This window comes from Coregonus lavaretus (genome assembly GCF_964263955.1).
Source record: "Coregonus lavaretus genome assembly, contig: HAP1_SCAFFOLD_161, whole genome shotgun sequence".
Taxonomy (NCBI): domain Eukaryota; kingdom Metazoa; phylum Chordata; class Actinopteri; order Salmoniformes; family Salmonidae; genus Coregonus; species Coregonus lavaretus.
Genome location: NW_028161655.1, coordinates 275,388 through 291,195, shown reverse-complemented (window position 1 = coordinate 291,195; position 15,808 = coordinate 275,388). Strand labels below are relative to the sequence as shown.

Here is a 15,808-nt window from a genome sequence, read left to right as displayed (position 1 = left end):
AACGCAGCATTATTCCCCGTTGCTGACTAAGTGCCAATTTATGCTTGATCCACAAATGTGGTCGGAGGCGCCGTATGGATAGTGTGACGCAATTGCGGAGCCTCCGGAGGCATGCAGAGGCCAAATTGAGCTCTGCATCCCGTGCGCCTCTCAAATGTTGTAATTTTCCGTATAGCTCAGCATTGACATGATTGGTTGACGGTAGGTGAGGGTGGGAGGGCCTGTATAAACACAAACTCACTTCCTTAACAGCTCTGCGCTGCTTCGCGAAATGTAAGAAGTATGAATGCCCTGACGTCTGTAGAGGCCGTACCACCATAAATGCTGCATGGCCAATGCAGACGTCAGATTGACCATGCAGCGTCTTTAAAAGGTCCCCCTTAGCCAAATCAGACGTACGTAGGGGAAGTGAAGGGAACAAATTACAATAGTTAGTTCTGAGGTGATTTTGATTCCCACTTTACAGCAGACTGCTGTAACCGTTTAGCTGTAAAGTAAATATCTGTTGTATATGTAACATACCAGCATGTGACCTGTATAAGTGGCTAAGAAGAGTTGATGACAGTGACGAGACCCGAGCCCTATACTACAAAGAAGAGTTAGCGAGGTAAGTGTGGTCAACTCGGAGCTCAATTTTGGATAACCGGTCATACAAAAGTGGCTCACCTTTTAGCCAGGTAGGTTTATATGGCAACGAATCCTTCAGACCTAACGTGCTCAGGGGAAGGCTAACTCATGGCTAAATCCATTTATCCTGAATGAAGTGTCTGAGCCTCGAGTTGAGGACTAATGAAATTAGATTCCATCCCTCTCGCAAAGACTGTCGTCATCCCCTTCATTTGAGGAAGATGACTGATTAAATATTTTATTTTAATTTAAACTTTTTCTATAGTAATATTCAAAATACAGATCACATTACACATTTAGTAATGACAGCATGCATTTGAAAGTGCACGCAGACTAAAACCTTTGTATGATTTTCTAAAATTATTGTATCGATAGGTGGGGGAAAAGGTGCTCGTGCATTGATAGGCATACCAAAGCACAAAGACGGCATTAACTATACTTAATAAAATAATCACGGCACCTATTTCACATCATAGCCTGCTGAATTTGCAAGATAACTTTTCTTTCATGTTGATTTTGGCAAAAATTAAAATGTGAGCATTGTCTCAATTAAGAGTTTGGCGTTCGACTAGCCATGTGCGACATGCACGTACAGTTAACTGAAGTGATGTGGGCGATGAAACTACAAAAAGCCATTATTTTCCAATGGAAAAGAAGCTAAGTGGGCGGGGGAATGTTGGCTGATGAGAGCATGGGCGAGGGACGTGAACAGGGCGGGACCAAAGTTGGGGAAACAGGAACATTTATGCAAATACTCTGCAACATCACCCTTGACCAATTGAAGCTCAGTATAGCTTCCAGTCCCTAATGGATTGGCTGTTGATATCTAGCACTACCTAGCTTGCTAGCACCCACACGAGGGCGAAGGGCGAGGTAGAATACAAGTGTAGTTAAAACATACTGACAGTGCATTTCCATATAACAAGATGGGGGCGATGAAACAACCTTGCTTGATAGCACCCACATTAGGGTGAAGCTAGAGTGGCTATCCCGAATTATCGTGTTATGTGGAAATCCCCTCTGAGCTTGCTTGCGTTAGCTGCATGATCAATATCCACCTTAGTATGGATGAAGCCTGAGCTTGAATGTGAAGCTAACTGAAACTTTATAGAAGCCTGAGTAGTTCTAGCTTCAAATTGTAGTATACCTCTAAGATAGCGACTCAAGATACCGGCAATTCTACAGTTTCCTCTGGGTCCTGTCTGAAGGTACAATGCGAAGCTAGCTAATATTTGCCGCTAGCTAGCCAACACCAGCTAGATAACTAGCGTAGCAAGCCATCTCCATAAGAGGCAGAGACATGTATATTGTAAGTACACTACCGTGTGTCAAAGTAGTTTATATCGAGCTCAGATATCAACCTGATATCGCTAGCTCTCTGTTTCCCACTACCGCACTGGCTACAGACCGCCCTCGCCTGCATTGGAACTCCCGCTTCCAGAAAACACATGCACATTTGCACACAGAAGCGCGAGGACTGCTCTTCCTCATCTAGTCCCTGTTAAGGTACGAAGCACAGGCCTGCAATGTAGTAAGACTATATAAAGTTTCAGAGCTGTGAATATATAAAGTGGGGAGAACATGTATTTGATACACTGCCGATTTTGCAGGTTTTCCTACTTACAAAGCATGTAGAGGTCTGTAATATTTATCATAGGTACACTTCAACTGTGAGAGACGGAATCTAAAACAAAATTCCAGAAAATCACATTGTATGATTTTTAAGTAATTCATTTGCATTTTATTGCATGACATAAGTATTTGATCACCTACCAACTAGTAAGAATTCCGGCTCTCACAGACCTGTTAGTTTTTCTTTAAGAAGCCCTCCTGTTCTCCACTCATTACCTGTATTAACTGCACCTGTTTGAACTCGTTACCTGTATAAAAGACACCTGTCCACACACTCAATCAAACAGACTCCAACCTCTCCACAATGGCCAAGACCAGAGGGCTGTGTAAGGACATCAGGGATAAAATTGTAGACCTGCACAAGGCTGGGATAGGCTACAGGACAATAGGCAAGCAGCTTGGTGAGAAGGCAACAACTGTTGGCGCAATTATTAGAAAATAGAAGAAGTTCAAGATGATGGTCAATCACCCTCGGTCTGGGGCTCCATGCAAGATCTCACCTCGTGGGGCATCAATGATCATGAGGAAGGTGAGGGATCAGCCCAGAACTACACGGCAGGACCTGGTCAATAACCTGAAGAGAGCTGGGACCACAGTCTCAAAGAAAACCATTAGTAACACACTATGCCGTCATGAATTAAAATCCTGCAGCACACGCAAGGTCCCCCTGCTCAAGCCAGCGCATGTCCAGGCCCCGTCAGAAGTTTGCCAATGACCATCTGGATGATCCAGAGGAGGAATGGGAGAAGGTCATGTGGTCTGATAAGACAAAAATAGAGCTTTTTGGTCTAAACTCCACTCGCCGTGTTTGGAGGAAGAAGGATGAGTACAACCCCAAGAACACCATCTCAACCGTGAAGCATGGAGGTGGAAACATCATTCTTTGGGGATGCTTTTCTGCAAAGGGGACAGGACGACTGCACCGTATTGAGGGGAGGATGGATGGGGCCATGTATCGCGAGATCTTGGCCAACAACCTCCTTCCCTCAGTAAGAGCATTGAAGATGGGTTGTGGCTGGGTCTTCCAGCATGATAACGACCTGAAACACAGCCAGGGCAACTAAGGAGTGGCTCTGTAAAAAGCATCTCAAGGTCCTGGAGTGGCCTAGCCAGTCTCCAGACCTGAACCCAATAGAAAATCTTTGGAGGGAGCTGAAAGTCCGTATTGACCAGCGACAGCCCCGAAATCTGGAGAAGGTCTGTATGGAGGAGTGGGCCAAAATCCCTGCTGCAGTGTGTGCAAACCTGGTCAAGACCTACAGGAATAGTATGATCTCTGTAATTGCAAACAAAGGTTTCTGTACCAAATATTATGTTCTGCTTTTCTGATGTATCAAATACTTATGTCATGCAATAAAATGCAAATTAATTACTTAAAAATCATACAATGTGATTTTCTGGATTTTTGTTTTAGATTCCGTCTGTCACAGTTGAAGTGTACCTATGATAAAAATTACAGACCTCTACATGCTTTGTAAGTAGGAAAACCTGCAAAATCGGCAGTGTATCAAATACTTGTTCTCCCCACTGTATAAGGTTGCAACTGTTTATTGAATGTGCATGTTTTACTGGTGAATGACAATGAGTTGTTGCTATGAGTTTATGAAGTTTATTGATTGAGCATGATGCCATACTGATTGGTTTATTTTGAAGTCTATTGATTAAGCATGGTCCCATATCAGGTTATGCTCAGTGTATTTGAATAGGGTTTGAGAACACACCTGTGGTTATTTCATTTTAGTTAGACCCCAGAACACCCCTTTATACCAACAACCATACTTCACCCTGGTTAGGAAAAGGTGTGTTACAGGTGAAAGGTAGAGAGTGATCTGAGATTTGCCCATTGCCAACTTAAACTCAGACTGAGACTCAAACCTCTATCTCTGGTAGTGTCCCTCCTGTCACTTCTCAGATGGGCTTCAGTCCTTCTTTCCCCCTGCTGAGGGGCCCCCGGCTGGGCCACGGGGCCTGAGGACCCCACCTCTCTGGTCCTCTGGCAGCGGGGTCTCCTGGGCACCACTGCAGGGGCCAGGGTGCAGCCTGGGAGGGGGCTGTTCCTGTGAGCGTCAGCATGCGGCGAGGGGGCGGCCTGACGGGTGGTCTCAGGAGCCAATGGAAGCTCAGCGTTTCTGCCCTGACCACCAATCAGAACTCCTTCGGATCTTCCCTCATCATTGCAAAATGCCTCATTCACATACCCCTCCCCCTCTGCCCTCCCCTCCCTCTCACACATCCCTTTCGCCCTCCCCCCTCTCTCACTCCTCCTCCTCTCCAACTCACCCCTCCCCTCCTTCTCACCAATTCCCTCCCGTTTCTCAATGGAAGCAGGCAGGCAAATGGGGCGAGCAATGTCAGAAGTCTTGGACACAACAATAGTGGGGTACACACAGCTAGTGTCTTCGTCTTTCTCCTCACACTTATACTTACCAACAAACGCACCAAACTCTACAGCAAAGGCAGAGGTGGAAGCAGAGGTTGTGTCTTTGTCTGGCAGAGGCAGGCTGAGTTCTGGGTGGCTGGAGCCGAAGGGCTGGGAGGGGGTAGAGCTGACGTAGAAAGCAGCCCCAGCAGAGGGCACGCTGGGCAGGCTGGAGGGGCAGTCGGAGAGGCCCGGCTGCTCTGGACGGGTCAGCTGCCACTGGGTGAAGGAGTGGCCGCGTAGCCGCAGCTCTGGAGGACTGACAGTAGGGGGTGCTGGAGCTGGGACGAGGGAGAAGGCACTGTGACTGGCACTGGCGCTGCCACCTGTGGAGGATCCAGCCTCTATAGCAGCAGTAGCTTGGTGCCCCAGCCCAGCCCAGTCTCCTCTTTGCTCTGGGGGACTGAGCGTCAGGGGCGGGTTTGAGTCCAACCCCATTCCCATCTCAGGAGGCCTCCTCCCCAGCCCCAGCATCTCCAACCTCCCTTCCACCCCACTCCCAAACAGAGAATCAGCCAAGTTGCCCCCCACCACCACCCCGGACACCTGGGGGAAAGACGAACCGAAGTAGGCCCCCACGCTGCGTTTGACCCCCTTGGATTGGGGGTTAGGGTCCTGGGGGGTGGGGGCCAGGCTGGGGGCAAAGTTCTTGGACAGACTGAGCTCCCTGGTGATCTGGTTGTGGACCTTGCTGGCCTCAGAGGCCCTCTGGGCGGTCAGGGTCTTCAGGGTGTCCACTGTCAGAGCTGACAGGTCCTGGAGGTGGCCGATCTGGGAGTCCAGCGTGTGGAGGGAACGCTTGATGAAGTTCACTCTATTTCCGACCTCCTTCAGCTGGATACACATCGTCTCAACCCTGAGGAGATAAAGGGGGAAAAAATCTAGATCTATTGAATATTGAACTTTGTTGATATGTTGCCATAGAGTTCAACATTCACTATTCAATTAACCTCCTAATCCTCTTATGTTATATAGACACTATGACTGTTACTGTCAATGTAAGAGTAAAATAACAACTGTGGTGAGCGGTAACTATTGTAACAGTTACCTGTCAGAGGTGAGGCGGATGCGCTCTTCGCTCCCTGAGTGGAACTGGTCGTTTTTCTCATGGAAGTACGTCTCCACACACTGCTCCTCAAAGTCATGGAGCTTCTTCTGATCCTCCTCCGTTAGAAACAACTCTGGAGGGAGGAGGTAGGGAAGGAAGGAAAGAGGGGGAAAAAGGGAGAGGATGAAGAGTTTAGTTTCAACAAACCATTTTACAGATCTCAATGTAACTTCTGGTAAACATTTTCAAATAACTTATTGTAGCTGCATATCTTTTTGCTGATAAACTAGAGAGCCCTGGGACACCTATATACGTTTTATAGTCTGTTCATAGACTACTGGTGTCCCCCAGAGCTCGGTACTAGGTCCTCTCTTGTTCTAGCTGATCACATTTTTTTACATTTACATTTTAGTCATTTAGCAGACGCTCTTATCCAGAGCGACTTACAGGAGCAGATCACCAAGTGGTTCTGTCATATCTGCATTTTAGAGAGATAAATGGGTAGTTCCCGTACTTGGTCCGTAAGAGTGACTGTCCTTCTTCCTCTTGTGACAGATGCAGGAGAAGAAAGAGACTAGGTGAGAGAGGAGGATGAGGGGAGGAGGGAGGACTGGCTTCTCATGGTAGGCCATGACGAAATGATACCTCTGATACTTCCATACCAGATTACTGATTGACATCACTTGGAGGTACACATTACTGAGGAGAAGAGAGAGAGATTGCAAAATGGATATACACAGTGATGTAGAAATCGGGGAAAAACATGATAATAATAATGTTATTAATGAATAATAATGAGAATAGTATTGGTCACAGCAGAGTGCTCTACAGAACACCGGTGTGTGTGTGTGTGTGTAGTCTTACTTGAAGAAGGCGATGAGAAGGTTAACTATCAGTATGTATTGGACAAAGAGGTAGACTGCTTGTAGGAACGGAGTGATCCACACTGAAGCTGAGCACAGGTTTTTCACATTCGGTTCACTATTATTGGCACACACTGTGGAGAGAGGGGACTGGGTCAGACACACACACGCGGTGCTTCACACATCAAAACACAAAAAACACACGCACTTACATTCACACACATCCCAAACACACAGTGACAAGTGTAGATCATTCTCACACACACATACACACACAAACTACAGCTCTAAGCTCCATGGACTGGTTTTGCACAGCCAGATTAAGCTTTCTACTTTTTTTTTCATATGTCTCTACAGAAATTATATATATTTTTTGTCTAGGAGTAAACATCATTTGGGTCAGTAAAACCAGCGACTACCATCTAAATAGTGGAATAACATTTCATACTACTGCACCGTATCTACTGCTACTGTATGCATTATGCTCTGTATATCAACAGGTAGTCTCTTCCCACAGCCGCTGTATCTCCCACACAACTGGGGTGGAGCTCCCTGAGTCTGATGAGCGAGACAGGTAGCTGCGATTATTATATATTACAGAATGTATCTTCTGTAAATATCACTACTCAATATCATAATACACTATCTCACATGTGCTCTATGCAACAAATCTAAAATGTCACTTAGTCACGCAGTTATGTCAATAGGAGACTAAGTGAAAAGTCGCCTTAACTGGAAGTAAGGATTTACCCCCATGTGTTCAACAATGTTTACTAAATGTTACAGGATCTGAGGCATTTGACACTGGTTCCTACTTCACAGTAGGGCCGTTTCAAAACACGTTTTTTTTGCAGAAATGCCTTCTTGAACATGTGAACTTTTATCTGCCTTAATTACAAACTTGTATGGGATTCGTAAATATGAATAAAAATCTCAAATGTGCCTAGTTTAGCCAAGGAGAAAGCACTGATACAGGGAGAAAGACAGGATCCTTCCTGGCTAGTCATAATTGGCTGAGATTTTAGAGTGGTTGGGTATGCTGAGATACAATTCCTGATTGGTCTGTCATGTCACAGGCTTCTGTCTATAATAGAATGGGCTCTTCTCTGGTAAGTATATAGATCATCTTTACCACAGATTTTTGGAAAGATAAAGCTATGGACAACTGCAAAAGTGTTGCTACAGCTCTCAAAAACATTGCTGCCCTGAATTTAGCTGGGTTTAAGTAGAGAGACTACTTTCTGGAGGACAATGCCATGCTGACTCCCATGTTTCCTCCAACTACAGTGTACGATACACCATTTTGAAGCACTGAGCCTGTACTTTAAGCAAATCACTTACATTTGACATGCCTCGAGAGAAATCTGGACACGTGTACAATAACCTAAACTAAAGCCCTGATTGGTTAATAGCTGTTGTTCCCTACAATTGCTGGCTATACCTCCCCTAACAGGGGCCAACTGGCTGTGTCCACAATCAACTCCTAGCCCCTACCTCCTAGGGACTTGATTACTTATGAAAGAACTGGATAGGCATAGTGAAACGTATGCCTCTCCAACCAAGGGACTAGCATCTCAATCTATACTCTAAATAGATTTTGTAACACAGCGACTGTGTGAGGTGACTGTGTGGTGCGAGGCGTTGATTAGACCAAACATGGGTTTTTGATTGATTTCCAGTGCTAATCAGCTTCTCATGCCGTGGTGAGAATCCTTAAGAAAACTCTCTTACCATCGTAGTCGTTTATACTAGGCTCGTCTTCCTTACCGTCGATTTCATATGCATACACTTCCCCGTACATCATCCAGTATGGCTGGAAGACCACGTCTTTGAGCAGCGTCCAACTGGGCTCCTCATTTGGGTACAGGATGGCTTTTCGGGGCACACCATAACTCAACAACACCACCGCCATGATCACCACAATATAAAACATATTGGCCACCTAGAGGAATATATATATATATATATACACATACACACACACACACACACACACAATCATTATCCTATACATTATCATTATCCTATTATATACACACATTATTACAGGATGGCTTTCATGCCATAACGCAACAACACCAGCGCCACCTAGAGGAATATACACATTATCCTATACATTATCACAACAACATAAAACATGCTGGCCATCTGTATGAATAGATACATTACCACCACTATATTAAGGGCATGTACATGCAGTTAACCAGGTCTATAAACGTCCAAGTTCCCAGAAAATACTGAGAGAATTTCCAGACTCAGAATGAAAAGAACTGGTGCTAGTCTATCAAAACATGTTGTTGATAGTAGACATTATTGCCACTATGCAAAACATGTTGATATATAGAGGTAACTGCCAAATTAAAGGAAACACTTGCGTAAATGTGGGATACAAAGTATATTGAAAGCAGGTGTGGTTCCTGAGTTAATTAAGCAATTAACATACAAATAAAAATGCCCAGTTGCCATTCTTTTGGCTACCATGGCTAGAAGATATCTTTCTTGACTTTGAAAGAGGGGTCTGAAAAGAGTATAAGGAGTTTAAAGTGTGTGTGTGTGTGTGTCAGTCACCAGATCTCAACCCAATTGAACACTAATGGGAGATTCTGGAGCGGTGCCTGAGACAACATTTTCCACCACCATCAACAAAACACCATTCTAGCTCCAACAGGGCAGTATAATCTAGCAATACAATAACAATACATACATAATCCGAAAACATAAAAAATAAAAAAATAAATTAAGAAATATCAGAAGGAGCAATATCAGAGTCCGGAATATAAATAGTGTGCGTAGAAAACTCCTCCCACTTCCCTCCTACCCTGGAGCGGAGCCTGCCACCTATTGGTCCCCACACACCTCATTCAATGTAATCAACCAGATCATGTCCACATGAAAGAGCCAGGGCTACCCCTTTAAATACCCCCACCTGCAATCATTATCCTCTTTCAAACCAAACCAGCATGGAACCCTAGAGATGTGCTATTGAGTGAAAACCATCCAATCTACCTTCATACATTACCTAAATAAGTTGGTCAAAGGCTACCCTCCTCTCACCTTGTTCTTAAGGGCACTCCACAGTGATTTCACAGTCTAAGCAAACAAACCTCCGTCGGATTGGTTGCGGATCCGTTGCGTAGACTGTGTAGAGCCTTTTACAGACACACATTGTTCCCTTAGTTTCTTTGCGCTATTTTTCAGTGTGTATGGACAGTATATGAATAGAAAAGATGTGTACAGCAGTAGTTACTGTATATAGGATTAACCATGACTAGAATACAGTATTTACATTTAAATTGGGTAGAGCTCTGCTACTTGACCCCGACGGGCCCCAACATTAGGGCCAGGTGGGGCCTGTTTCTTCATCAATAACTACGGGCAGGGCTCAGGTATCACTAAATTGATCACTAATATTTGGAAGCGGAGCCATTTGCGCGTGTTCTACTGCGCAGTACAGTCATATCTGACTAAGATCATACCATGGTGTCAGAAGTGCTTCAACCTCGTCAAATATATACGACAGGAGAGATTATTTCAGAGAAAATAATAATGTTCCTTGAGTTTTGTCAGAGTTTAGAGAATGCTCTCTTATGTCTCTTCATTGAGCAGAGCAGCCCAAGTGGAGCCGTTGCTATGGCTACTCGCAGTGTACATGCACAGAGCAAGCTTCGCGCAGGGAGCGAGTGACAGACAGAGAGGAGCAGCTAAGGGATTTACTAACAGAGGAAGTTATTTCTGGTTTCGGGCAGGGCCGGCTCTTAATTTGGCAGAAGCAATCGGGCCTGGGTAGGGTAAGGCCTGAACGTCGCGAGCATGGGTAGAGCTTGGACTTAAAATTCATGCCTGTGCAGGGCTCTAAAAGTGGGTAAAACAGTATGTAAACATTGTTAAAGTGACTAGTGTTCAATGTCTCTATATGTTGGTGTTTCCTTTATTTTGGCAGTTACCTGTACAATGTCAGCTCTATATTTAATATAATGTAATTGTAATAGACAATTGAATTGACAACTCAATTGTAATAGATAGACATTATCATCACTATATAAAATATGTTGATATACATTATCACTGATATATAAAACATTTAGATATTTACATTTTAGTCATTTAGCAGACGCTCTTATCCAGAGCGACTTACAGTTAAGTGAGTACAAACATTATTATTATTATTATTTTTTTTTTCATACACAAAGGCCATGCTCTACCAACTGAGCTACATCCCTGCCGGCCATTCCCTCCCCTACCCTGGACGACGCTGGGCCAATTGTGTGCCGCCCCATGGGTCTCCAGGTCGCAGCCGGCTACGACAGAGCCTGGATTCGAACCAGGATCTCTAGTGGCACAGCTAGCACTGCGATGCAGTGCCTTAGACCACTGCGCCACTCGGGAGATATACATTGAAATGTATATTACACAGTTGAAAAATTAATTTGGATTAGGAAAGCATTCGAAAAAAATACTCACCATTTTACCGATCATCATCACATACGGTCCTGCTTGCTGGTTGACTGCCAGAATATCTAGGAGTCTCACGTACCAGAAGATGATATTCAAGCAATACACAGTCCGGCCCGGGACAAGCACATCCTCTCCTCCTATCCTCAATCCAAAGCCCACAAAGAAGGTGACAATAGCCAGGAAGTCTGAGAGGTTAAAATAGTCACTGAACCATACTTTAACCTTCTGGCTAATCTTCCCAGCTTCAGACATAAACATCTACAAAGAAAGAAACAGAACAGAAAACAGGACACAGAAATAGGAGATGAGTGCATCGCGTAAACTGAGAGCTCAAATCAAATCAACAATAACATGCAGACAGAAAAAATGTAAACAAATAGTGATAGAAATTGAGAGATATTCTACCAACGTGAATGGGGGCTCAGTACTTCTCTGTTTAAGCTGTCGACTAGAAGAATAAGGAATAAGGACCTTTTTTAAAGCAAACTGAACTATACTAAATTGTATTGAATCCTCTGAGAGCCAAAGATAGCTGGGTAAGTGTCTTGTCCTTCTCATACTAATGAAGGGAACATTCCCTACAGAGTGCACTGTCAAAAGCAGTGCACTATATAGTAAAAACGGTGCCAATTGGAACATAACCATATTGACCTAGAGAGTAGGGAGCAGCATTAGCGTACCTCTCGTATCTTCTCGATGGCGGAGGTGAATATGTAGAGGATGACCACCCACTCTTGAGGAGACGGAAACTCGGGCATCCGGACCAGAACCACAAACGAGTACAGCATCAGAAAGCCCAGGTACGCCAGCTAGCCAGGAGACAACACTTACCTTTACACAGGCTATTATACAGACCCACGATACACACCTTTACATACCTAACACAGGCTATTATACAGGCCCACGACACACACCTTTACATACCTAACACAGGCTATTATACAGGCCCACGATACACACCTTTACATACCTAACACAGGCTATTATACAGACCCACGATACACACCTTTACATACCTAACACAGGCTATTATACAGACCCACACCTTTACATACCTAACACAGGTTATTATACAGACCCACACCTTTACATACCTAACACAGGCTATTATACAGACCCACGACACACACCTTTACATACCTAACACAGGCTATTATACAGGCCCACGATACACACCTTTACATACCTAACACAGGCTATTATACAGACCCACACCTTTACATACCTAACACAGGCTATTATACAGACCCACGACACACACCTTTACATACCTAACACAGGCTATTATACAGACCCACGACACACACCTTTACATACCTAACACAGGCTATTATACAGGCCCACGACACACACCTTTACATACCTAACACAGGCTATTATACAGACCCACGATACACACCTTTACATACCTAACACAGGCTATTATACAGGCCCACGATACACACCTTTACATACCTAACACAGGCTATTATACAGGCCCACGACACACAGCTTTACATACCTAACACAGGCTATTATACAGACCCACGACACACAGCTTTACATACCTAACACAGGCTATTATACAGACCCACGACACACAGCTTTACATACCTAACACAGGCTATTATACAGGCCCACGATACACACCTTTACATACCTAACACAGGCTATTATACAGGCCCACGATACACACCTTTACATACCTAACACAGGCTATTATACAGGCCCACGACACACAGCTTTACATACCTAACACAGGCTATTATACAGACCCACGACACACAGCTTTACATACCTAACACAGGCTATTATACAGGCCCACGATACACACCTTTACATACCTAACACAGGCTATTATACAGACCCACGATACACACCTTTACATACCTAACACAGGATATTATACAGACCCACGATACACACCTTTACATACCTAACACAGGCTATTATACAGACCCACGATACACACCTTTACATACCTAACACAGGCTATTATACAGGCCCACGATACACACCTTTACATACCTAACACAGGCTATTATACAGGCCCACGATACACACCTTTACATACCTAACACAGGCTATTATACAGGCCCACGATACACACCTTTACATACCTAACACAGGCTATTATACAGGCCCACGATACACACCTTTACATACTTAACACAGGCTATTATACAGGCCCACGATACACACCTTTACATACCTAACACAGGCTATTATACAGGCCCACGATACACACCTTTACATACTTAACACAGGCTATTATACAGACCCACGATACACACCTTTACATACTTAACACAGGCTATTATACAGACCCACGACACACACCTTTACATACCTAACACAGGCTATTATACAGACCCACGATACACACCTTTACATACCTAACACAGGCTATTATACAGACCCACGACACACAGCTTTACATACCTAACACAGGCTATTATACAGACCCACGACACACAGCTTTACATACCTAACACAGGCTATTATACAGGCCCACGACACACACCTTTACATACTTAACACAGGCTATTATACAGACCCACGACACACACCTTTACATACCTAACACAGGCTATTATACAGACCCACGATACACAGCTTTACATACCTAACACAGGCTATTATACAGACCCACGACACACAGCTTTACATACCTAACACAGGCTATTATACAGACCCACGACACACAGCTTTACATACCTAACACAGGCTATTATACAGACCCACGATACACACCTTTACATACCTAACACAGGCTATTATACAGACCCACGACACACAGCTTTACATACCTAACACAGGCTATTATACAGACCCACGACACACAGCTTTACATACCTAACACAGGCTATTATACAGACCCACGATACACACCTTTACATACCTAACACAGGCTATTATACAGACCCACGACACACAGCTTTACATACCTAACACAGGCTATTATACAGACCCACGACACACAGCTTTACATACCTAACACAGGCTATTATACAGACCCACGACACACAGCTTTACATACCTAACACAGGCTATTATACAGACCCACGACACACAGCTTTACATACCTAACACAGGCTATTATACAGACCCACGACACACAGCTTTACATACCTAACACAGGCTATTATACAGACCCACGACACACAGCTTTACATACCTAACACAGGCTATTATACAGACCCACGACACACAGCTTTACATACCTAACACAGGCTATTATACAGACCCACACCTTTACACACAGCTTTACATACCTAACACAGGCTATTATACAGACCCACGACACACAGCTTTACATACCTAACACAGGCTATTATACAGACCCACGACACACAGCTTTACATACCTAACACAGGCTATTATACAGACCCACGACACACAGCTTTACATACCTAACACAGGCTATTATACAGACCCACAGCTTTACATACCTAACACAGGCTATTATACAGACCCACGACACACACCTTTACATACCTAACACAGGCTATTATACAGACCCACACCTTTACATACCTAACACAGGCTATTATACAGACCCACACCTTTACATACCTAACACAGGCTATTATACAGACCCACACCTTTACATACCTAACACAGGCTATTATACAGACCCACACCTTTACATACCTAACACAGGCTATGATACAGACCCTCGACACACACCTTTACATACCTAACACAGGCTATTATACAGACCCACACCTTTACATACCTAACACAGGCTATGATACAGACCCTCGACACACACCTTTACATACCTAACACAGGTTATTATACAGATCCACAAATGTACGCCAGCTAGCCAGAAGACACACAACACACATACACCTTAATTAGTGTTATCACGATACCAGTACTGTGAAACCAGTAAGGAAGGAAGGAAAGGAAACAAGCTGACTTCATCTCTTGAGGAAAACCGTCCTCATGTTGGAAAAAAACTGCCTTATGTTGTCACAGTCACATTTGTTTATTTTGCAAGCTATAGCACACTGTTTTACAACAGCGCCACAGAAGTCTGCTTTGTGTTTTGTTTTTTTGTCAATGAAAATCTGGTATTGTAGTATTGTGATACTGGTATCGTGACAACACTCACCTTAACACACACACCCCTGTACACCAAGGCTCTAATACAGAATGACCCACATAGAGTAAAGCTGCTATGTGGTTACTAAACCTTTGTCCAAGACAACGCCCTGGGCCCATATTAACATTAAAAGTGCTGATCTAGGATCAGGTCCCCCCCGTCCATATATTCTTATTTAATTCATAATCTATATTAGCCCTTTTCAAACCTTTCCCCAGATATTCCAGAATTAGCACACCTGAATCAACTTGTCAACTAATCATCAAGCCCTCGCCGAGGTAAAACAGGTGTGCTAGTTTAGGGCTACCAGAGGAGGGGTTTAAAAAGGCTGATCTGTATGAGTCATTATATCAGCAGTCCTACTTTGTTCCTGGTTTGTGACATACCCCCAGGTCTTTTTAGAGGTGAACACTGTGAGCCTGACTAGTGAAGCTTGAAGTGAAGGAAACTACAGCATTCAACAACACCTCTCAGCCATTATACAGAACCCCCCCACCCCCCTAGACATCAGTCATTCTAACTATGGCCCCGGGGGTTAGGTAGGGTGTGTGGGGCAGTTGGCGGGCCATGACTAAACTGAGACTGATCAGTGTTGGGATCAGTGCTGACTGAGGCAGGCAGGGGTGATTATGTGGAAGCAGAAATCATGATGTGACAGATATGCAGTCAGAGCA

General features: G+C 44.2%; 1 protein-coding gene across 1 annotated transcript in view; it reads right to left on the bottom strand.

Annotated features, from left to right (window-relative positions):
• LOC311120284 (transient receptor potential cation channel subfamily M member 7-like) overlaps window positions 1–15,808 on the bottom strand; it is a 71,657-nt gene that overhangs the window by 17,172 nt on the left and 38,677 nt on the right. The window contains exons 20-26 of the mRNA XM_084194913.1: window positions 11,725–11,853; window positions 11,051–11,302; window positions 8,357–8,531; window positions 6,591–6,723; window positions 6,241–6,425; window positions 5,727–5,859; window positions 4,687–5,534 (exon numbers count right to left, since the gene is read on the bottom strand). Coding sequence (XP_084051039.1) covers window positions 4,687–5,534; window positions 5,727–5,859; window positions 6,241–6,425; window positions 6,591–6,723; window positions 8,357–8,531; window positions 11,051–11,302; window positions 11,725–11,853 — 1,855 coding nt within the window. The remainder of the gene's footprint in view (window positions 1–4,686; window positions 5,535–5,726; window positions 5,860–6,240; window positions 6,426–6,590; window positions 6,724–8,356; window positions 8,532–11,050; window positions 11,303–11,724; window positions 11,854–15,808) is intronic.